Here is a 24,930-nt window from a genome sequence, read left to right as displayed (position 1 = left end):
ATGTTTGCCGCTCTGTTGGTGTTCGCGATTCTGACGACGTCTCGGGCTTTTGGTAAGCGGTAATTAGTAAGCGCGTGCCTGTTTGTTAACTGTGCTTTGTAAACAAAAAACTATTTCAGTTTGACTTTCTGTAAATGAATGGAAATTCAGGAGACTGAATGGTAATACAAATAAAAGTGGTGCACATTTTAATGGGCATAACATTGCATTTGGATGCCGTTACAATGCATCCAATTAATCTGCGGGTCAAATGCAAAAGGTTCAAAGCATTTTCATTGGGCCCTGGTATTCATCTCACTTTTCATTTAACCTCATTTGACACGAGTCGTGACATATGTTTTTTTATCAACACTTTAAGTGTTGATGCTGAAATGAAATTTAACTCGCAGAGTGAAATAAAACTGTTTGTCGAGCGGCGAGAGCAAGAGAATCAGGGCAACTGGAGATTGTGTACCGCACTCGACTATTGTGTTTGACATTTTCTCCCCTATAATCTCAGCGATGCTGTCCGTGGTGCTATGGTTATCACGCTGCAGATGCAATGCAGTGGTCGCCGGCTCGATCAATCTCCTGGCGCGGCAAACTGAATTTGTGGCGGAAATTTTTGAAATCCCCCCTGCCGCTTTCTACCCAAGCCAGTTTAACTGAGTAGACCACATGTGGCGTGCCGTGGGAAATCATGTGGGTACTCCAACCTCATCCAAGATGTTTGGCCAGCGTGAGAGAGGAGGCCCAATATGCTCTGGAGAGGCCCTCTACAGCTTCCCTCTCGCTGATGCCCCTCTGCCATCAGTGGCGTGGGCATGTACATTTAACTTCTTTCGCATAGGAGGCGCGGGTGAAGGACGACAAATTAAGGACAAAAAGCATTTGTAAAGAAATTTGTTTTCAAACTAGAACTCGAAAGGTCACAGCTCCAGTGGCTTCCTGATTTCGGATGGTGAGAACGTTCCAGACGGCCGCAGAAAAGCGCTCCTGAAAGCGCCGCGCGACGCGGGGTCACCGCCTCCGTTCGACGGCCGGACAAAATAAATCCGCTGCGAGCAATCGCAGCGGGCTGCACCTTAACCGTTCTCTTTTTCTGTTAATCCCCCGCCCGCCCTCTCCACTCCACACCTGTAACCTGCCCACCCGAGACGACCGAGTGCTGTACGCGGACCTGGACCCGTGCACCTCGTACATCAGCCTCAGCGAGGAGTGGCGCAACACCGAGTTCGCCATCAACGGCAGCAACGGCAAGCCGGCGTGCGACCGGGACATGGCGGGCGAGTGGTACCGCTTCACCGGGCTGGCGGGCGACGTGATGCCCACGTTTTGCGTCGACGAGAACCACTGCGGCACGCACGCGCCCGTCTGGCTCAACGGCACGCACCCGCGCCTTCTGGACGGCGTCGTGAGCTTGCCCGCCTGCGCCGCCTTCCGCGACAACTGCTGCATGTGGCAGTCGACGGTGGACGTGAAGGCGTGCTCCGGTGGCTACTACGTGTACCGCCTGCCGCGCCCGCCCGTGTGCTACCACGTCTACTGCGGACGTAAGTTGCCCCCCGGGCGGGCTTCTCGCGGGGCGAATTGGTGCGGCGACCGGTGGCACGCGCGCGCGTGTGTGTGTGTGCGTGTGTGTGCGTGTGTGTGTGCGTGTGTGTGTGTGCGGTGACTCGCGGGGGGAATGTTTCACCCTCTTACTGTGCTCTCAGTGTTGTTTACTGCGTGTTGTCCGACGGTGGCTAGGAGATGTTAACTACCTCGCCTGGTGTGCAGGAGGTTGTGGGTTCGATGCCGACCCTGACGCGTGCTGGATATTTTAAGTTTGCGTGTCTCTCTCTCTCTCTCATGGTGGTCGCGTGGATTTTCCTCCGCGTTCTCCTGCGGGTTTTCCCTCCACATTTGGAAACAATGCGCGTTCAGAGTCTTTGGCTGCTAAAAATGCCCACATGGTGACAAGCCACGTCGGCGAGCTGTCATTTGAGGCCAGGTCGCTTCTCGAAAAAGAGCTATATGGCGCAAATGGGCCTTACCTGGTAAAAAAAAAAGTTTATCTTACTTTCGCTCCAATTTGCTGGGAGCTTTGTAGTGCTACTGAATTGTAGTAATGCACTTTGGACATCGCGCCCAAAGCGCATCAGGGTCATGCCAATGCAACACGGCAGCTCCATCGACTGTGAATGGTGCACGGTTAAACAGAGATGTATATTGTGAGACTACGCAGCGAGGCTCAGCTGTGGAATGAAACATAATACGATGATTGATGATGCATTCTGATCTAAAGTCCACATTTGTAATATCAGTGGTAAGTCGTCTGACGTTCGTAAAGCTGCAATTCCAAAATAGTCATCTCATTTACCCAATTTGCACTACATGAACACAGCGTCACCTTAAACTCAGGCTAAATAAATGTTTTGCAAAGTGTTAGCTTTTTATTATTATGATTCATAGTTTAAAGAGACCATTGCACACAAGAACTCCGCAGCACAAGACCACAACAAATATACCGCATCTGTCTTCCACAGAGGAGATGAACAGGCAGTTTTGCACAATAATATTGGCTCGTAAGTTTAAATTACGTGTAATTACCACATACCTCGTAAATGTATTGGGTTTCGTAACAAAAAACTGCCCTACCTTTCTAAGCAGAGGGACAGAAAACATTTGACAAGGCGATTGGCACGTCATCGCGTGAAATAAATCCTGCAATTTTCGATTTAAAGCTTTCGTGACTGCAGGGATTCATCTTCTTGGTTCTTTCGGTAAAGTCGGCTACTTGCGTTGTGGCCGAAACCTCGTAAGAATTATTTTATTATGTTTTATTTTTATTATTTTATTATTTCCATTCTACGTGACTTTACCAGAAGAACCAAGAAGACAAATCCTGCAATTTCTCAGTCTTTAGTTTTATGATGCCGACCGAAGGCTGCGTGCATCTACGCATTTGATGCAGCACAGACTGAAGCTAATCTTAGCATGTTCGTAAATAAATAACGATATAAACAATGGTCTGTGTCAACACGTAAAGGTAACGTCACATTTCATTCACCGCCAGACCACGAGCATGCCAGACCGCTGTAAACTACCGGCATTTATTTTACGTGAGACAACCCTGAACCGCGTTTAACGCTCTTGTTCTCATCGGCAGTGTGGCCTGTTAACGAAATTCTCTTTGGCAGCCTGAGGTTATCGGCAAGAGCTGTCCAGGAAGAGCACACAAACCACGTAGTCAGTTCAGCGGTTACAAGATGTTCGGAATGAAAGCCACGACTAAAATGCCGTTCTATCCTTACTTCTTGGCACGGACCATTATCTCTTTATTTGCGATCATCATATTAGCCGCAATCCACAATGACAGCACCTCCGAGAGGGTGATCAATTTATAGCTGCCCTCCTGTTTTCTCATGATCCTCTTTCTTCTCAACGGGCGACTTAATATTGTGAAAGCGATCGCCTCCTCCGTGTCCTATGCTACAGAGGATAGTGCGAAACGATTTGCCAAGTCCAATGAGCTTCGTGGGAGAGACGTGGCAGAGGCTTTAAGAAATAAAAAAATCGTAGTTTTTCTCCGTAATTTCTCTCTCTCATTACTTTCGCCGGGGTATCCATAAACGGGTCACCCTGTACATTCTGTACAAATTAGCTCGTTGGTGGACAGACGCGCCGTGGTCGACTGAGTGCAGTGCCCTTCGCTGCTCTCCCCACAGACTTCTACGAGCCGTGCGAGAGAGAGAGCTCCTCCTGCCAGGGGGAAGACTGCGCCCAACCTCCCAGCTGCCGCTGCGGCCATGGCATGCTGCTTGCAGAGGACGGCAACACCTGCATGGGTGTGTGGTGTGGCGTGTGTGGTGTGTGTGTGTGGTGTGTAGTGTGTGTGTAGTGTGTGTGGTGTCACGTGATGGTGACTGGTATTGTGACGGTTAGCACTACGCTGCGCTACGAACTCGGCGAACCGAGTTCGATTCCAGCTCACGGCAAACACCAGTGACGGTTATCTGAAGCCGTCCTGGAGCTCCCCTAGGTCGACTCAGCCCCAAATGAGTACCTGGTGCGATGTGTAAACATCAGCACTGCAAAGTCAAAGGCGTGGTGCTGGCCACCCACTAACATCGTGTGTCGTTGCGATCTTCATCGCTGCTCGCTCAAAGCACTTGCCCCAAAAGTCTATTCAGGCTACACGGGGGATGTTTTCGTTGTTGTTGTTGTTGTTGTCTTCGGTGTCACCTGAAGATGACGGTGCGCTTGGTACCGAGCCCGTCCACTTTAGGCACGGCTCTCTCGTGCGGACGAGAGAAGGTGGAGCGAGTGCTGCGTCGTTGTGTCCACCGCTGTAGTCTGTTCCGTGGCCTTGAGTCCGTTGTGACAATTCCCCGCGGGACTAGAGACTCTTCCACTCCCACACGCTGTTGTGGACCGCCGGGGTTAGTGTGACCGGACTTCGCTCTGCCGGTCGGTGCGCATTGATGAAGCCGGGGAGCAGCAAATTGAAATTCTCGTAGCCACGGTTTACGTGTTTTTTTTTTCTGCACTGCCCTCTGCTGCCCGGACCTGTTGTGCTTCGGTGATCGATCCACCCAACGCGCCTCGCGGGCTCGATTCCTGAGATTTGATGAGATCGGGCGCATTTCCCGGGTGACATTAGTTGCGGGCGGTCGCCATTGGTAGGCACTGAATGATTGAGCGATTAAGATGGATGGCTTGCGCTCAAGATTCGTACTTGGGTGGGTGAGTTCTACAACAGGTTTGTTGTTCTAGGCTGTGAGGCGGGGTTGTGGGAAGCAGAGATGGGCAGCGCGTAAAAGCAAACGGTCGTTACTGCACTTTATGTGCTGTCACTTCTAAACAAAATAAAATATGATTGTGCTCAAGATGCATGCATCGAAGTGGGTAAGGAATCGGCTATTGCTAATTTATGCAAAGCGTTCACGAATGTTACGAAGAATAATTTTTATTTGTGTGTAAATATTTGTTTTCATTTCAACGGCGCAAACGAGAGACGAGACCAAATAAGCGGGAACGAGAGGGACGGTGGTCACGAAGGAGACGTTCTAAAAACCGTGGCGATACGTGGCGACGTTTGAAACTCAATTACGTCAAATCGCTTGGGTTAGCGACGTTGCCTTTTGCTTTCGCCTTGGAGAGCAACCCTCGACAAGAAAGGTGGCGGCTTTGCCGGATTGATGATTTGATTCCTCCAGCTGTGCTGTATTCTTCCCCGGCTAGAATTACCAAAGCATCCCATCTGCTGTCAAGCTGAAATTAATGGCAGCCTGTAACACGCTGGTGTGCTTATTTTGATTGGTAGACATAGCACGCTCGGGCTGGTTTTATATCTATATGGTGTTTATATAAAACAATCACAAGTGATTTTGTTCGTGTGATTTCAATCTGAAGTCGTATAAACCAGTGGTTAGTAAGAAATCAAGTTAATGTGTTCATTTAACTGGCTACTCGGACTCCAGTGGGTCCAGGCAACTGGGATTTCGAGCCTATGCGCTGCAATATTCTGTTAAAAGTGTTTGCGAGTGTTTTTCACGGGCGTTTTTTTTGTAATATTTGCAGCGTGTTGACTGCAAACGAGACGCGGCAGACAGACTCACCCAACACGAAGTGGTTTTCGCAAACAGCCTCGCCAATCGTTTTCGATGTTATTCCAACTTACCCGGTAAATATCTCGAGTTTCCGCAGTAATTCCAATTGGGGCAATTCGCAAGTAAATTTTCAACGCTGGGACGTTTGGTCAACGAAGCTAGGCACGCTGTTTGTTTTGTTTCAGCTGTGGCAGGTGAAACGGAGAATTCGGAGGAAACCCCACGCATAGGGGGGGGGGGGGATACTATACGGTACAATCCCCGCACAGATAGTTGCCCACGATGGGAATCGAACCCAGGGCCTGCTGGAATTCTGGCTGCAAGTTTTATCGTTGCGACAATGCATCACCCTGCCGCACACATTGTTTCGCGTGATTTGTCCCGTTGAACATCTCGGTATCATTGAGGTTCGTGGAATATATATATATTATTTTTAAGTCTCTTGTCGTCGCAATAAAGCAGATGTAACATATTGCAACCCGCGATGGCAATGATAACACCGCAGTGGAAGTCTAGAGGGATGTTTTAAATCAAGTAACTATCAACTGGAGACCACCTGGAAAGCCAGGCTCTCGACGGTACAAACAGCTGCTAGGAGCCGGGAGTGCACTCCCTCCAATAAATAGTCTCCGTGCCGCAGCTTCAAGAGATGATATAGCGTTTACAGCTGTTCGTGTCCTGAAACTACAAAAGAAAGCAGATCGGTCGCGTGATATTACCTCTTTAAAGTCTCACGGGTTAAAAAAAAAAACCCCCACCAGCTCAGAGTCTTACAATCGATGCTGTATGATTATCAGTGTCGCAATCCTATTAAGCGTTGCAAGAGATTCTGAATGGATCCTGCTCGTCACCGTTACCCCCAACGCAGGCTTATCTGGCATCCCGTTCCACAATTGGTGTGGTCATGACAGCTGCACCAGCAATAATGACATCGCACCTGGCCACGGCAGCTTTGGTGGAGGGCGCGTGGGCGTAATCTTCTCCAAAGTCCTGCTGCGCTGCAAGGGAAGAGATGCAACGACGCTAATAAGATGTCCGTGTTTAAAGAGCCGATGGATTGCGTGTGCATGGGGGGGGGGGGTGTGGGGGGGGATGTAACCGTTGCGCTCCGTGAAACGGGCTCGGACGCTCGGCGCGTGCGGTTGCACAAAAATAAAACTTCAGTGTCACGGAGCCGCGGCGATCATTGGACAGCGCCTTGGGTCTCTCTGTGTGTGCCCGGCAAGGGAGGCGTTTGGCTCGGCGCGCGTAGGTTTTCGCGGTTGTGCCGTTATGGCTCTCTCAGATTGTATTTATTTTACATTTTCGTGTTGTGCGACCGCGTGTTTTGTTTCGGGCGCAATGGTTTACCCCCTTATCGATCCCCTCCACGTTTCGCTCCGTGCGCTGATCAATTCCATTCCCCGAGGAAGCTTCTCGGGCACGTGGGAGCCGAGCAAAACGTCGGAGATCACGCCGAACGACACGCGGGTCAAACCTGAAAACAATACACGAAGAGCGCTAAAGGCAGGCGGAAAGCAAGACCACTGACTTCCAAGCACAGCATGCCTTGTCGGGAGCAGAGCGGTGGCACAGTGGGTTCATGTCCTGCGTGTCATGAAACCTGGCGACCTGCGTTTGATTCCTGGCCACGGAAAACATCCGCGGCGGTGGCTGATAGTCTGAATCCGGTGCCGGGGCATCAAACTGTACACTGACCAGCGCAGTGAAGTATGCTCAAGACAAACACCCTGACCGACACAGCGCAGAGATGGGGAGTGTGGGGGTGGGGGACCTTCATCCAGCAGTCAATTGTCAAAGGGCTGAGTAAACGTAATCCTGCCACGCAAGTGGCCAATTATTGGCAACGCAGGAGACGTCGTGTCGAGAGAGGGAGGGGAATCCATTGCGCTCAGCCACCCCTCGTGATAGCTTGAGGCCGAGGGCCATTTCACGTTCGCCACGTGTTCGTCGGGACTGCGTTGTCGTATGGAACGCGAAAAACAGATTCACACCCACCCCCCTCCTCCCTCTCCGCTCTTGATTATGTTTTTAGAAGAGAGAACACCCCAAAAAAAAATCACAAATCTATGCAAGAGCGAAGCTGTGCGTGGGAGCCACGGCGAGGGGTTGTGGTCTTGTTGGGGGGGTGGGGGGGGTGCACGCGCACGCACCGTGGCGCGTTACGTGCGCTCACTTGTGATGTATTGCTAAAACGGCTTATGGCATGCTGCCGCTCGGAGGGGAATAAATAAAGCATGACAGTGCAATACTCAATATATATGAAAGTGCAAAGAAAGCAATTGGGTCAATATCTGCAGCGTGTGTGGGCGGGGAATAAATCCGCACTAGCCCCCCCCCTCCTCCTCCCTCTTTGTTTTGCTTGCCCTCCCCCCCCACCTCCATCACCACCACCAGAAGTAAAACCGCGGGTCTCATAAATATTACAGGGCGGTGGGTGGCGTTTTGCGTGAAATGCATTCGACTCTGCCCTTGTCTTGCGACTGTACGCGCGTTTCGTTGGCAGACGTGAACGAGTGCGAGGAGGCGAACGGAGGCTGCGCCGAGATGTGCGTCAATCTGCGCGCCTCCTTCAGATGCGAGTGCCCCGTGGGTCAGGTGCTGTCCCCTGACGGCCACTCCTGTCTGGGTGAGGGACAGAGGGCCGTGGGCCGCACCGGCGGGATCCCACGGCACGTCTCGCGCGAGCTCCCGGAGATGCGGGCAGAACGTACGGAGTGGTATAATTTAAATTAAATAATACATGACTTAATTAAGGCGTACCAGTCATGTCCTCGCGTGACCCAGTTTCTTTTTTTTTTAAGTGCGCATTGCGCAAAAAAAAAAAATTCTTCTTCTTTTTCTCGGGGTTTTGTTGGCAGGGAGTGCCGCTGCTGCTGCCGTTTACCGGATTCCACACTGGTGCACCCTCTCGTCCTTTTCTTGAATTGGCAGGATGTGCTACTGCAAACGTGGGCTTGTCTAGATACAACGGGGTTTGCATTTCAAACGCTTGCTGCCAAACACAATCAGCCAACGTGCTAACAACACCCCCACCCACCTCCCCCCCGTCTCTCTCATCGCAATCCACACTGGTGCACTCTCTCGTCCTTTTCTTGAATTGGCAGGATGTGCTACTGCAAACGTGGGCTTGTCTAGATACAACGGGGTTTGCATTTCAAACGCTTGCTGCCAAACACAATCAGCCAACGTGCTAACAACACCCCCACCCACCTCCCCCCCCCCCGTCTCTCTCATCGCAATCCACACTGGTGCACTCTCTCGTCCTTTTTTTTAAATCGGCAATATGTACCGCAAACGTGGGACTCCGTCTCGATACAACGGGATTGTCACTTACTGCCACCGCTCCACGCCTAACACGATCTGTTACAATGACGCTGGCCTTTAAGCCCTTCAACCGAGTGGCGAATTCAAACTGAACGCCACAAATCCCCACTGTTGGCAATGCGGTCAAAATCTTTGATCCCGCATTTGTTTAACTTGTATAAATGACAAATACAAATGACACCCACAAAAAAACTTTCGCATATGAAAACTCTTCGTAAATGTAACGTATCGCTCGAATCGAACGTTTCCATCCATAAACATCGCACCGTTTAATTTAAAACGTATGAATAATTTATTCCGCTGCACCTTTCACATTTTTAATTCGTGTATAATTTTTAAAGATGTGTTATTTAATATCTGCTGCATGCGAGCTGGCAATTACTTTTCACGTGCGAGTAACTTCACCAACTTTATTTTCCACGTGGAATTCACGCTCCAGAGTATCTCTTGCTTCTTTTTTTGCCCAAAACAAGAACCATAAGACAAACCGTTCACCTCCTAAATGGTGTGACCTTAATCGGAATCCAAGGCAGCGTTTGTAAAAACTGGTAAATAGATTTTGTCCACGACGATATCTGCATTGCTGCCAACACACCGGGTCCTGAATTTTTATTTGAACTACAAATTATTGGGTTGCTTCCTTTGGAGGTACAGATAAAGTAACAATAATATTTCACAATACCACGTGAGTGGAACACTACACGTAAACGTATCATCTTTCGTTACGCATTTTTATTAATATATTATCATCATCATCATTATTACGACGCAAGCGAGAAAAGCCATCACTTTTAATGGGTCGACAACGAGATACCAGCAAGGATTCTAGATTTGAAGCTTTCGTGACTGCAAGAATTCATACTCTTAGGTTTTTTCGGTAAAGTCACGTAGGTAAAAATAAATAATAAAAATAATAGAAATAATAATAAAAATAAAAATAATAAATCACGACGTTTCGGAGGCAACACAAGTCTCCATCATCAGGTGGGACCGTCACATCTAGATTTACTCACTGGATACCGTCACAGCTAGATTTACTCACTTGATACAGTAAATCTGGCTGTGACGGTCCCACCTGATGATGGAGACTTGTGTTGCCTCCGAAACGTCGTGATTTAGAATTTTTATTTATAATATTATTTCTATTATTTCTATGATTTATTTTTACCTACGTGACTTTACCGAAAAAAACCTAAGAGTATACCAGCAAGGATCTCCTACCGGCAACGATCTTCCAGGACTGGAGGGGGGGGGGAGGGGGTACCAGGGCGGGTGGCATCCCACTGCAAACAGATCAACGTTGTTTGCCAGTGACGTCTCGCTTTGTTTTATTTTCCCTCTCAGAAATGACCCTGTGCGAGACGAACAACGGAGGCTGCAGCCACCTGTGCGTGGCCGCCGAGAGCTCCCACCGCTGCGAATGCCCCCGTGGGCTCCTTCTGGCCGAAGACAACCGCACCTGCCAGGGTAGGAGCCGTGGCAGTGGTGGCGGTGGTGGCGGTGGCGGTGGTGGCGGTGGCGGCGGTGGCGGTGGCGGTGGTGGCGGTGGTGGCGGTGGTGTTGGTGGCGGTGGTGGCGGTGGTGGCGGTGGCGGTGGTGGCGGTGGTGGCGGTGACGCTGGCCGGCTGACCACCCGCCCGGCCGTGGGCCACCGACGCGAAATCGTGGGTGCCACCAGGTGGTGACCAGCTCGGTGACCCCGGCGCATTCGTGACAAAAGAGCTGCGCGTCCAAATATCGGCTCGAATTGAATGCCCCCTAATGGACGCGAGATAGTAATTCACGTTCGAAGACAATCAACGTGAGAGGCGATTCGTCTCTTTCTTATCCCCATTTGTTTCTGCAACTCTGTCTTTCCCCACATCTCTCTTCGTCTCATCTCACCGCATCTCCATTTCGAATCTGCGTTTGTCTTTTCTCACGACATCCGAGTCTCTTGCACCGCATCTGTTCCGTCATCTCGCTCGGATGTTAGGGAATTGAAGGGGGCGGCTCCCAAACATAATGTCCGCTTAGGGCCCACCCCCCCCCCCGAACGTGCCGCCACTACCACTGGGTACGCGTGCTCCGACTTGCTAATGCGCGATTTGTCGACACTTTTGGAGACGTGAGATTGCTCCGTTTCTCGAGAAGCAGTTTGCACAAATGGGCCATTTGTATGACGCCCAAAAAAAAAAATCCGCAACGAATGTTAGGGGTGGCAAAAAAAAAAGATTATTAAATCGCTCTGGAAACGCACAGCCCTTCACTGTCTGGTCACAGTTTTGTTTTACCCTTTAAATTAGATTGAGCTGTAAAATATCAAGTTAATTGTCATATTAATAATTTAATAATCATGCTTCCACTTAATTATTTATCGTGTCGCACGCATTAGTGAAATCGCACTGCAAATTTTTATCACCCATTTCCAAACCCATTTTTACCAGATGGTGGTTCTCTTATTACACATTGCACGCACCCAATGTTGAACCAGGCCTTACTTAATCGCCATTCGTAGCACTGCCATGCGCTGTGACTCAGAAAACATTTTCGGAAGCCGGTCCTAAATGACTTTTGAAGGAAAGGCGAGATCCTTTGGGAGCAATTAAGCAATGTGTAACTGCATTGATGATGTAAAATAATCGGAGCAGAGTAATTTAATACTTTAAACAACATAAATTATCATAAATTGCCGAATTTAGTTGGAACTTGAATTTTTAAATAGCATTTCTCCCCCTGCAAATCATTACATGGGGCAGCGTTGGTTAACAGCGTGCGTCTGTGTAACATGAGCGGTGGCGCAGCGCTTACAGCACTGCGCTACGAACCTTGACCAACCGAGTTCGATTCCCTCTCACCATCAACGTCACTGAGGAAAAATCCGGACTGGTCCCGCACATTCGAAGCCGACTCGGCCATAAAGGAGTACCTGGTGCAGTGCGTAAACATTGGCACCGGTGAGACAAAGGCGGTGGTTCTAGCCACACCATGTCCCCGTTATCTACGCCGGTGTTTGCTAAAAAAAAAAACTTGTCCCAGCAGCCTGTGCAAAATACCCGGGGGATATTTGTGTCTGGTGTCTGGTGTGTGTTGTGAAAACGTGTACGTATGTACGTGTGAGAAATGTCTTTTTTTGCAGTTCCCGTGAGATGCAGCCCCGACGCGATTGATGTGGCCGTGCCAAAGGACCAGGTGCGAGGACTGGAGCTCTTCCTGGCCAACGCCTCCTGCAAGGGCGTCTCCAACGGGACCCACGTCAACGTGCACTTTGGCCTCAAGACGTGCGGCACAACATTGGAGGTAACACCGCCTCGGATCGATAGCACCAACCCAGCCCGCGCACGGCGGTGGAAATGCTTCGCGAAAGATAACAACTCGCCGGGATCGTTTCCTCTGTGTCGCGGGGACGTTTCCGCATACAAATCGATGTTTCTTTTGGCAGGCATGGGATTGGTTGTTGAATTAACAGCGTTGAGGCTCTTATGACGGTTGTGTTTTTTGTGCGTGTGCGATGGAAGTTGCTATACTGTGCGCCGGCAAGAGCAAAAGCATTCCGTAACTTATCTCTGCAATGTGTACAAATGTGTGGCCTGGAAATGCGCGCACACACACACACACCCCCACGGCAGGTCACAGCAGATAAGATTATTGCAAGCAATGTCCTGACGGGACTTCCCAAGCAAGGTCCTGGAAGCAACGGCGATATGATCATCCGCACCAGCAAGCTTCTTATTCAGGCACGTATCAGGCCGAACATCTCTTTACTTTTCCTTCGCTTACCTCCGCTTGTTTTCTTTCGGTTCATATAGAAACATGACCCGCACGGTCAACACATAAACACTTCCTCGTGCTGGCCTTGCTAACGCGTACAGTATCTTTGGTTTCAGTCCAAAGATCCCATTAGAAGTAATGTGCAAGGAGAAATCGATGTAATATGCTTTATGTAGAGCCTGGCTCGGTGCCAGCTCAAGACATCGTGACATTGAGGCCAAGGCTGTACAGATTTCTACGAAGACATTGCACGTCGCAGCGCGTGCGAGCGTGCCTGCGTCGATATTACACGCGGCCGTGGGCAATCCGCTGCTGGATGAATTGCCTCCCCCAAAGTCGCCGCCACAACATTGCAACCTTCCGATGCGACAATACACCCAGCAACTGCGCACGCAGCGATTTTGTCGCTCCATCTCCTCAGTGGGCGTACTCGTGGGCGATTTCAATTCCTTGGCTGCAAATCTGTTATTGTCCATCATCCGTTTTAGGGACATGTCTTGCCGAAACCCACTTAGTAAAAGTCTATATATGAAGCTTATGGCGGTACCCCGGGGTACCATAGATAGTACCACGGCTCTCGCATAATGTCCGCGATGCAGTCATTTGTAGTCTGTTGATGGTCGGCGATGTGGCAATCGACTCATCTCGGCGAGCTGTACACGATGCACTATTCAAAGTTGCATTTTTCGATTTGATTTCTGATTGATTGGTACCCCAGTCGCGAAGTTAAGTAACACCCCTGGAAAAAAATAGTGTCCTAGAAATAAAATATTTAATTAAGGATCACATCATGTAAAAGAAAAACTGGAATAGCGCTTTGCTGATTTTACACAAGTGTAACATCGCAATGAAAGCAGTAAATCTGAATGGCTTTCCAATTAATGAAAACTTCCACGAATCGATGAAGGAAAACAACTGCGGTGCAGTAAATCTTCGTTAATCACATTATTCCACGGAACAATTGCCGAATTGATAAAAAATAGATTTCGCGTCTTCCTCGTAAGCAGGAGGCCAGGTGCATTACGTGTGGAGGGAGTCGTCCCCAATTTAAATGTACGCAGCTGCACATGGTCGCGCACGTGCCGAGGTTTAAACAGCACTCGATTTGCGACGCTGAGGATCATCGTATTTTGAATGTGGCGGAGAATCCGTTTCCCTCTTCTTCATTTACGACTCTATTTGTACCTATTTTTTGTCATGCCTTTTTTTTCGGTTATATTTTCCACTTTCATTTGGAGGAAAAGAAGCAACTGGCCAGTCCATAGATGGGAGCAGTGGTGCAAAACCTATAATCTAGCGTAGAGCTTGGATGAGTCGTCATATTAGTCGATTAATTAACCAAAAATTTAAATCGACTATTTTTGCTGTGGTCACCCTGACATCCTGCCCCCCCGAAGGTGGGAAACCCCCTACAAGCCACGCCCATCCAGCGGCACACGTGGGCACATCAGGGAGACATTTTCTCCCCAACTATTATTTTGTTATCCGATAAGATGCGTAATTGAACCGATAATATAATCGATAGAGTGATCAATTACTGAGATAAACGGAGAGCCCGGCTCTAATGTTATTATTTGAATGTGGAGTTGGTAAATAATGTGGCCACGAATCAATAACGTGCATGAGATACCCACCTTGTATAGCAATTGGGCAGCACAGCAAATGTTTCTGAAACGATAATTATGTAAATAAGTGATGTGCTTTTACATGCGTTGGGCACTCCAGCTGTCGTGGTGTAACGGTGAGCACAGTTGACTTGCAATCCAGTGCTACCTGCCACAGGAGCAGTTGAACGTATGAGCAAGCGTCTGTTATTCCCCGATGAACGGTTACATCTCATTAAGTCCATCGGCTGGGTTTTGTCCGGTTGTTACAAAGTGTGAGTAATCCCACCTCTAGATTCGAAGCTTTCGTGACTGCAAGGATTCATACTCTTAGGTTTTTTATGGTAAAGTCACGTAGGTAAAAAATAAAATTAAAAGTTAATAAAAGTAATAATGGAAATAAAATAAAATAATAAATCACGACGGTCCCACCTGATGACGGAGACTTGTGTTGCCTCCGAAACGTCGTGATTTATTATTTTATTTCCATTATTACTTTTATTAATTTTATTTTTTACCTACGTGACTGTACCGAAAAAACCTAAGAGTATAATCCCACCTCCTCCAAGGGCGCCTGGCCAGTCTAGAAGACGTGGCTGACGCCTTCCCCAGAGGGCTTGCACGGAGCTTCCTCCAGTGGAGGCCCTTCCTTCTGCCAGCGGTGGCACGAGCGGGCAATTGCAGGGCTGCGCCTTCACCTTATCCATGGCCATGCTCCAGTTCCCAAACGCTTAAAATATTGCATCTACCAACAAAATGCAGAACCATGCCCCCCTCTCTCTCTCTCGCAAGGCAAGTCGCAAAGCGAGCCGAGGCGGAGGAGGGCCTGATGGATGTGGCCCATTCTGACCTTAGGAGTGTCACGAGGTTCATGCGAGATCTATTCTCTGATCAAATTCAGCACTTTTGGTCTGTTGGGACCAGGAGGTGAAACCTGGATAAAATGTAAAATATGGCATCTGCAATCAGCCGCCGGTCTTTTGGGGGTAAAGGCAACTGGTAGCAAAAGCTATAATAGATGCAAAGGCGGTGATTTGGTCTGCACACCGTTATTGTATGTTGGGTGGAACGTATGGGGAAATTGGGAGTATTTGACGGGCGATGCTCTCCGTGCTATTTCATTAGCATGGCTGGTGTGCCATTATTCATCTCATCCAAAACAAGAGTCAGTGGAGATGATGTAAGTTATGGACAGGCATGATTTCAAGATTTAGAAACAGAAAGTAGGGCAAAGTCAAGATTCTCAAATGTATTTTTTTTAGTTTATACGTGGATTGCCTGGCCGAGTCTTAGGACCAGATTTTTTTTTCAGGACAATCTCGCTCGTGGCATTTGGCCACACTTTTCTTTTTAACAATATACGGCGTGTGGGAGAACACCCAGAGTGGGATGATGAGAACACTCAGAGACTTCACGAAGGCCTTTTGATAACACCAAGAGAGTCGGCGTACTCCCTCCGTACCGCGGGGTGAAATACACTTCAGCGTCATGCGGGGCGATTATTGCGGGTAAAGAAGCATGGAGGGTTACGGAGAACCGGCATCTGCGTGGCGCAAACGAGCGCGGGACAGACGCACAGCTTGGAATTACGTTGAGAAGCGGCGAGGAAAATGCGCGGAACACGCGCACATCAAGAGAGGCATCGTTAAACACGCGCAGAAAAGTGGTTGGGTTTAGGCAGAACACGTCGTAGCTCAAAGGGGGGATGGTTGCCAATGGGTCGAGAATGACGGCGGCGAGAGGGTGGCCCAACAGGGAGATGGAGCCGTGAAATCAGCTCATGTACAGCGAGCTGTGATGTTGATTATTATTATACACCGCAGGATCATGGGATATCGCGATGGCCTGGCGAGGCCTTCATCCAGCGACGATAATAACGAACGCCAGTCCTCGTCAACCCACACTCAGCAGCCTGAAGAACGATCAAAAGGGTTTAAGAGGCCTTCATCCAGCAGCGGATCGATCACGATGCCGACGTTGGATCTGCTTCACCCCCCCCCCCCCCCCCCAGGTGTTCTGCGAGTTCCCCCGCCACGAGCTCCTCTCCCAGGGCTTCCTGCCCAAGCCGGGCAACCCCATCCCGAGGCTTTGGGGTCACAGCCAGGGCCACTTCCCCTTCGCCCTGCTGCTGTACCGCGAGCCGAGCTTCGAGGCGCCCGTGGGGCCCGGCGAGATGCCCCTGGTCGTGAAGCTGCACCAGCCGCTCTACTTCGGCCTGGCGCCTACGACGCGTCTCGACGGACTCGAGGTGCTCGTGGAGCGCTGCTACGCGACGCCCGGGCAGAACGGCAACCACCTCGTCAAGTACTTCCTCATCCGAGACGGGTAATGAACTTGGCTGCGCTCACCACCAGCGGCCGTCTGGAACGCTCTTCTTGCGGATATTGGGAAGCCGCTGGAGCTGTGCGCTTTTAAATTTGGGTTTGAAATTCTTTTCTTTAAAGCTCCTTTTTGTGTTTAGTTTGTTGGACTAATCCACCGCATCTCCAATTAACACGGTTGGCTATGTACGCTGTGAAAGAAGTTCAACATACAAACATTCTCGGTTCTATATGCCCTACACATCAATTATAATCATCCTGATAGTTTACCTATTGCACTCCACACACAGATAGATGGCGTTCAAGCACTCAATTAAAATTGCAATCTTTTTTTCCTCTTGGAGATAGCTGGTTTGAACTTTGTTTTAAATTTGGTCGGATGCTCGAATGAGTGCCCCAGACAGCATGATAATCATTGACAAGATTTGAAGTAAAACAAACCCCTGTGATTCTTGTTCTTAATAGTATATGTGTTTTGTTAACTTGCGCATACTTCGATATACGTAATTGTTTGTCGTTTCAGTGATAAGTTAAGAAATACCCAAGTCTGTGCTCTCCGATTGCCTGGGTGAAAAGTGGGCAATGCATTTGCCCAATCGTGGCCTAGCCGACTCCAAATCGCATAAATAAACTACGTGGCGGCATTCGTGAAAATTTCATCTCAAAACGCAGGATATTTTAACCCACCACACAAATACCGTAACCCCCCTCCCCCGCCGCCCCAAACAAATTAACATCACAAGACAGGTACGAGACGAAAAGCACGAAGGCAAACGATGTGTGGACCACTTGGGGAAACACCGATCACTCGAGGACTCGAGCCCTAAACAATAATGAGGATGTCAACTTGCAAAGGCACCGCGCAGTGTTATTCGCTCACTCTCGTCCAGAGAAGAGAAGGTGCAAAGGAACCACAGACGAGCAGAAAGGCAGCCACGTAAACAGATCCCGAGAAACTAGGCGTACGTTCACGATTTTAGAAATCTGAACAAAAACTAAATTCTTGTGTGAATTTTTAAGGTTTGTTCAAACCATTTATTCGTTTCGGGGATTGATCTGCAAAATGTTACGTCGGGAACGAAGTGATGTCGCTCTCATGACATCGCGTCTCGCACCTCTTGATTAGCACTGGTTGGCTACGTACGGTGTTAAAGAAGTTCAACAAACACACCGTACTTGCATACGTCCGCGTTTTTACCACCAGGTGGCGTCACGTGGCATCGGGTGGCCGAACTTTTGTTCGCACGAAGGCACGTCAAATTAATTGCAAACTCGAAATGATCCGAAAGTGTGAAAACATTTCCAGGCTTGTCCTCAAATATCCTAAAAAAATCTAAAATCCTAAAATGTGGAATATTAAATTCGATTGCGGAATACGCAGATACACCGAGGTTTATTGAAACGCGATGCGAGCGTCTTGAGACGTCTGTTTTTAAATCATTTATATTAAGTTCGCGTGCTTGCTTGCTTGCGTGCTTGCTTGCTTGCTTGCGTGCTTGCTTAGGACCGTGCAAATCTTTCGGTCGTTTTTTAACCCACTTCCCGTGATCCAATCGAGCTGACATTTTCCACACAGACTCGTTGTGCCAGACAATTATTGTTCGTGAAAAAAAATTCCCAAAATTTTACACTTTTTAGGCCAAAAAAATGTATTTTACATATATTCAAATAGAACTCATTCACAGTATAAGAGCCCAGAGCGTAACCCCTCCACAGGCCGTGGCGGAGTAGCGCAGTTGGTAGCGCCCTTGCTTCCCATGCCAAAGGTCGCAGGATCGATCCCCGCGTCCTCCACAGGCGAATATATTTTTAAATCCTTTATATTAAGTTTGCTGCCACGCATATAAAGGATTTATAGTGAAAAACTTTGTTTTTACGGGTTATACTTATTTTTTTCTTAAAGGGAGACACCTTGCCCACGAAGCAACGCGTTAAATATTTGAACAGTTGAAATCACACATCGATTGCTCAAATCGAAATTAAACATTCAGCAGTTGGGAATAAAGTATAATAAGTTTATACTTAATGAAGAAATACATATTCTGACTTTTATCCAGCTTTTAACATGGGTATGGTGTAAAGTAGAAAAGCGTATTCATAATGAGCATAAAACAAATACAATCCCCATGAACAAAAAATTAACTGGGAAGGAATGATTTTTAAACATGAGAGGGATGCAGTGGTGTTCCACACGTGAAGAACATCTCAGGAAAAATAGAAATAATGTCACATTGCATACTTACTGTTGGGATATAATGTAATACATTTGAGGCAAATTTCAATTTAAAGCTTTCGTGACTGCAGGGATTCATCTTCTTAGTTCTTTCGGTAAAGTCACGTAGAATGGAAATAATAAAATAAAAATATATAAATATTATATAATGTAATTATACAATGTTATTTTATTATTCTTTTATTATGTTTAATTTTTATTATTTTATTATTTCCATTCTACGTGACTTTACCGAAAGAACCAAGAAGACATGAGGCACTAATTGTTCATTTAAAACGATCTTTCGTTTACTCAGAAAAAGCCTCAATTGAATGTGAAGTTGTATTTTTGCACACGTGTGGAAATTTACAGTAGAAGATGCAGAGAAATTGCACGCATATGCGGGGAATGACAAACAAGAACGTTGTCAAAAGGTCAATTACCTATTTGCTGAACCATCATCTACTGGCACCTTGCTGTCCTCTCAAATGGAGGTATCGTGAACATTATAATTTGTAGTAATAGGTTTTTACCCTTTCAACTGGTACAAAACTGACACCTTTATACAAGGCATCATGTTTGCAATAACCACAACACAAGCAGTCAAAATGCAAACAAAAATAAACAACTCTGATGATGATAATGAGATGCACTGTCCTTAAAGTTGATTGGTCCACACCCGAGACAGCTTTTCTTAGAGCCTAGTCTCCATTGGTGTTGGACCAGATGACGCCAAAAGGCGTACGCTTTTTTATTATCATCAGAGTTGTTTCTTTTTGTTTGCATTTTGACTGCTTGTGTTGTGGTTATTGCAAACATCATGCCTTGTATAAAGGTGTTAGTTTTTGTACCAATTGAAAGGGTAAAAACCTATTACTATATTTTGCCACTGGTAAAGGAGGTCTCATAGTATTATAATTAGTATTTTTGGTTCTTTACCGAAAGAACCGAGAATATAAATTCCTGCAGTCACGAAAGCTTTAAATCAAATTATAATTTGTGTGTGGTGTCCAAAACTTTCAACCGTACAGCTGGATTGAAGGTGGATACAACCACGCCTAAATAATATTTTCTAAGCTATGTTTCTGCCGTACCTTCTTTCAAGGTCAGCCATCATCCAAAACAAGTTTTCAGGAAGTGTTTGTGAATGCCACTGGGGACAACTCATTCTCAGTCTGCTCTTCAACAAGTTCGCAGTGCAGTCTGGAATAATTATTTGATGTCGTTGTGGGTTTAATTTTTTTTTTACAAATGTGCCATCAAACAAGGCAGAGAATCTTTACTGAATGATCAGTACCGTGTAATTGATTAAAATGGAAAAGGGGGCATGTCATCCCTCCATTAATTTAAAAGTTTTCACATTCATTAGTCAGTCGCTGTCACCTGAAAGCTGAGCTAAACTGAAGGTTGTTCATGTGAATGTCTTGTCAGATAGTATGCATGTATGTATGTTGAACTTTCTTTCACACTGTACGTACTCAACCGTGATGTTTGTCGGTACGTTTAATATAATAATATCAGCATCACAAATGTTGTTTTGGCCGATGACAATTTTAGACTTTGGCCAGGTCAGATTACTATTACTTATGCATTGAACGTGACGCATTATACATTGGATATATATTTGTTGCATGTTCGAAATTTCTGAAATAGATGCAACGGTTCTTTTTGGTGGAAATTAGTATTGGAGTTTTAGATTGGTTTGGAGGAATGAAAACAGGGGTGTGCGTGTAGGCAAATAAAAAGGTAAATAAATAAACAAATACTCCCATTAAATGGATGGAGGGGGGGAAGAAAAGCAATATAATGCATGATTTTATCAGTTCCTTTAAAGGGGAAAAAATTAATTGCTTGTGAGCCGACGAATATAATCAGTGTGCAACACCACACACAGCGCTGCTCCGTAGTGTACGACGATAATTACCACACAACAGAGATTTCTAAATCCAGCCCAATCTGTTACTTGATCGTTAATTGTGGCAAATTGTTGAAGTTCAAATTGTCTCCTTGCTGTGTGGCTGTACAGGTGTCTCGTGGACAATACCATCCGACTCCTCCCTTCCAGTAACTTACTGAGCAAGCATTACCAGGTGCAAGTATTCAAATTCCTGGGCAAAGAGAACATGGTGAGTCTCGTGGGGGAGGGGGGGGGGTGTCCCTCTACAATCACTACATCAGAATCGGAATCTTTTATTCAGAATCCGATGAGCCGTGAAGCTCTTCTTTTCCACAGACGTCCAGTATGGGTGGGTGAGCAGGTCACCAAACAGCCAACGATACAACAACAACACCAACAGGATAGGAGTGCAAAACTGAGAGAATGGCAAGCAAGTCACAAAATATAAGTAAACAATGCATGATTTAGTGTCACAAGTCCAATTCATCACGCTTGGGCAAGATAGCAAAGTCAACAACAAACCAGTCCCCGACGCACCAAGATAACATCACACAGGAGTAGTCCCTCAATAATACGGCACGTGCACATTGAAGCTCTCTCGTGTAATTATGAGCCAGCAAGAACACACCTACCACGCGTTCTATTTCAGCCATTCGCCAATATTTCAAGCCATATGTCATCCACAAACACACACAACACGTTTCACTGATCTTCAAAAAAGCAAAGGGATTTCGTAACATAATTAGGATTTTTTTTCTTTATTCCTGCATGCCCATGTATTTCAGAGGCATTTAAAAAAAACACCACACAATAAGAATCCTATTGGGATGTACAACGTCTCATTTTTGAAGGAGTCCTGCTGGCATTCGTAATGCAGCAATTATTGCAGTGAGGTAAATTAGTCATGGGTGGTACAGCTGTCACTGGGAGGGGAAACATAGTGAACTTGACAAATGCATTTTAATATAGTGTACATTTAAATAATTAATAATGGCATAAATATAATTGAATAAAAACTTACATGACGGTGGAAACGCAGCAAGAAGCCACTGGGTTCGATCCTGACAAGGGAATCTTTCTTTAGTCAAGTTTGTATGTTCTGCCTGTGCTCTACATTGGATTTCATCTGCAGTCTTTGGTTTCCTCCCAATGCTTGATAAAATAAAACAAAAACCAGAACGTACAATACAACTGGTATTGGCCAAACATCCCAATGCGAAACAAAATAACTGCAAATTACTGAATTGGGATTACACGTAGCAATCATTCTCCCCGACTGTGACAACTTCTGAAAGAGTCTTGAGTCTCGGTGAGATTTTCCTGTAAAACAACCATCACAACAATACGACAATTCCAGCTATTGTGAATCCACCAATGAACGCCCCACCAATGAACGCCCCATCAATGCCATGTTGGTCATGGGGTGTTTTGTTTAGCCCCAGATAAGTGCCTGATGCGGTGTGTGGTAAACATCGCCACTGGGGAGGCGTGGCGCTGGCCACCCACCCCCTCACCAGCCGTGCCGGCCTTCATAGGTGCTGCTCGCTAACAGCACTTGCCCCAACAGTCTGTTCAGGGTACACGGGGGATCTTTGTCTATTTTTTTGTTTGACCATTCGGCACCACGCTGGGTCAGTGTGGGTTGGTGAAGGTGGTGGGGCTATGGGTTGAACCGGTTCTGATATCACTCACGACGGATGTTAGCCGTGGCCGAGAATACAACTCGTGTCGCCGCGATTTCATCACGCAACACGCTTTGCCACTTAACCACCGAACCTCCCCCCCCCACGCAGTGCGTGGTAGACTTTTAATAGCGACAAAAGAAATGAACCTCAGTGAAAAAAAAGATAAATCTCAGTAAAATGTGTTGTTGTTGTTAATAAAAGCACACGAAAAATGCGAGCCAAATAAATGCGTTTCGTGCCGAAGCTTTGGCGATTTGATGTTGAACCGAAGTGAAACAGGTTGAAGGAACAAAACGCCACTGCTAAGAGACACTGCTGTATTAAATTGACCCGTGCTTATGCTCCCTGCGGTGCTTCTGCTGAGCGGCATCTCCCACTGCCTTTCAGCTGCCCCCCCCCCACACACCACCCGCCTCGAGCTCCCTCCCTCCCTTCCCCCTTCCCTTCTTCGGGGGCGATGGAGGGGGAGGGTTGGTGGTTCACACGCATGCGTGAGCACGAGGGTTGCCACCTCTGCGGTACAAACATTGGGACGCGTGCTTTGTTCATGCTGCCTCTCTCTCTCTCTCGTCTTGCGTGTTTTTTGTCTTTCATTTCCACGTTTTAGACTATGTTACAAACACGGCACTCATCTTCTTGGTTCTTTCGGTAAAGTCACGTAGAAGGAAAATAATAAAATAATAAAAATATAATAAAATAATTCTCACGACGTTTCGGCCACAACGCATATTTATGGGAAATGATAAATTCCTCTTGATATGCAAATTATTTTGTCAAGACGCTCTTCGCCCCTCCATCCCAGCATAAATAGTCGCTCCAAGCCTGGGGCGTGCCATTCAGACTCTGCCTTCTCGACAGACCTGTTCTCCACCTGAAGACGGCTGCTTGCGTTGTGGCCGAAACGTCGTGAGAATTATTTTATTATGTTTTATTTTTATTATTTTATTATTTTCCTTCTACGTGACTTTACCGAAATAACCAAGAAGATGAATCCCTGCAGTCACGAAAGCTTTAAATCGAAACACGGCACTGTTGCCAGAATATCTGGTTAGCATTGGAGGAATGCGCCAATACCCTCTCGGGAGGGGGTGGGAGCTCTCTCTCTCTCTCTCGTGGAAGCCCTTCTGCCGGCAGTGCTGTGAGGAAGCAATTTCAGCGCTGCGCCTTTACCCTCGAATGCAGTCTTCCACATAACGTGACCCTCATTCTCCCTTCGTGGTTCGAGTTGTCACTTCCGAGATACAAAAACACCAGGAAATATCGTGGGAACGGGGCTATCGAATATAATACTGGAAGAGGAGAACTACGATTAATGCATCGTTGGTGTATTATTAATAAACCGACAAAACACTGGGATTTTTTTTTGCCGTTCTGAAGACATCAGATTTCCCACGACAGTCACATCGAAACTAGGAGGGTAACAACATTGTCCTGCCCAATATTGTGTTAGGTCAACCAATCAGTGTGAAGTCAGACAATCTTATTTTTTATGCATATGCATCGAATTACATTTTTTTTGTTTGCCTTTTCTCAGCTCACTGCATTCTTCAATAACGTTTCTAAATTATCTTTGGCCTGCCCGCATCTTCATTTACACAACTCTGTCTCGTCGTAGTCGGTTACGCTCAGCTCTTTTGTGGGTAAGCAGTCAACGTCATCAATGACGCCCGAGATCTTTTTCAGCATCCACCCGTAGCGATCGTTGACTAAAATGCCCCCCCGGCCGCCCCCCCCAAAACCCCCACTTGATTGACACGATTACTTCGTTTCTCGTTCGTTTCTCAGTCCCCTTGTCACTGGTGAGGGTCGCGGCAGCAGACAGATGAGCAGGGCGGTCCAGACCTCCTTTTCCCTGGCGACACACTCCAGCTCTTCCCGGTGAATTCCCAGGCGTTCCCACGCCAGCAGCTGAGCGACATCGTCCCTCCAGCGTGGGCCGGCCCCGGTTACTTCCTTGGCTAATTTCGCGAACGAGATCAACACTTGCGGCACCCCCCCCCCACAACCACCGCCGCCTCCGCCGCCCTCCAAGGGAGCGAGCGAGCGATCGAGCGCACGAGCGCGCGGATGTGACATCTGCTGGGATGGCTGTGTGTTTGCAGGAGGTGTTCCTGCACTGCGAGGTGACCGTGTGCCAGGCGTTCGACGCCGCGTCGCGCTGCTCCCAGGGCTGCATGCGCCGCATGCGTCGCTCGGCGCAGGGCGGTGGTGCCAGGCCGCGCCTCGCCGGGCCGCGGATCCCCGTGATCACCGGGGGGCCCATCGTCATGCACTCATCGACGACGACCTAACTCCTTGGCTCGCCTGTTCATGGGAAGACCTCTCACTTGTTCATGGGAAGACCACTCATCGACGACGACCTAACTCCTTGGCTCGCCTGTTCGTGGGAAGACCTCTCACTTGTTCATGGGCAGACCACTCATCGATGACGACCTAACTCCTTGGCTCGCCTGTTCATGGGAAGACCTCTCACTTGTTCATGGGCAGACCACTCATCGACGACGACCTAACTCATTGGCTCGCCTGTTCATGGGAAGACCTCTCACTTGTTCATGGGCAGA

At 47.6% G+C, this 24,930-nt stretch overlaps 1 protein-coding gene across 1 annotated transcript; it reads left to right on the top strand.

Annotated features, from left to right (window-relative positions):
* On the top strand, nt 1-24,704 carry OIT3 (oncoprotein induced transcript 3). Its single transcript, XM_078859412.1, has 10 exons — nt 1-52; nt 1,137-1,532; nt 3,690-3,809; nt 8,080-8,283; nt 10,245-10,367; nt 12,019-12,179; nt 12,509-12,616; nt 16,266-16,579; nt 20,814-20,913; nt 24,472-24,704. Exons 1-10 carry the CDS (start codon nt 1-3, stop codon nt 24,658-24,660), a joined length of 1,767 nt encoding a protein of 588 aa, XP_078715538.1. The 3' UTR covers nt 24,661-24,704.
* The last annotated feature ends 226 nt before the right edge of the window (nt 24,705-24,930 follow it).

Source organism: Lampetra fluviatilis, chromosome 9 (assembly GCF_964198595.1).
Source record: "Lampetra fluviatilis chromosome 9, kcLamFluv1.1, whole genome shotgun sequence".
NCBI lineage: Eukaryota > Metazoa > Chordata > Hyperoartia > Petromyzontiformes > Petromyzontidae > Lampetra > Lampetra fluviatilis.
Note: the sequence above shows the minus strand (reverse complement) of the source record. Positions and strands in the feature narration are given on the sequence as shown.

Excerpts from the sequence above, each read along its gene's own strand:
- OIT3 (XM_078859412.1), top strand. The coding sequence starts at position 1 with ATGTTTGCCGCTCTGTTGGTGTTCGCGATTCTGACGACGTCTCGGGCT. Across the intron at positions 3,810-8,079 it reads GGACGGCAACACCTGCATGG|ACGTGAACGAGTGCGAGGAG; the intron begins GTGTGTGGTGTG and ends TTTCGTTGGCAG. Across the intron at positions 12,180-12,508 it reads CGTGCGGCACAACATTGGAG|GTCACAGCAGATAAGATTAT; the intron begins GTAACACCGCCT and ends CCCCCACGGCAG.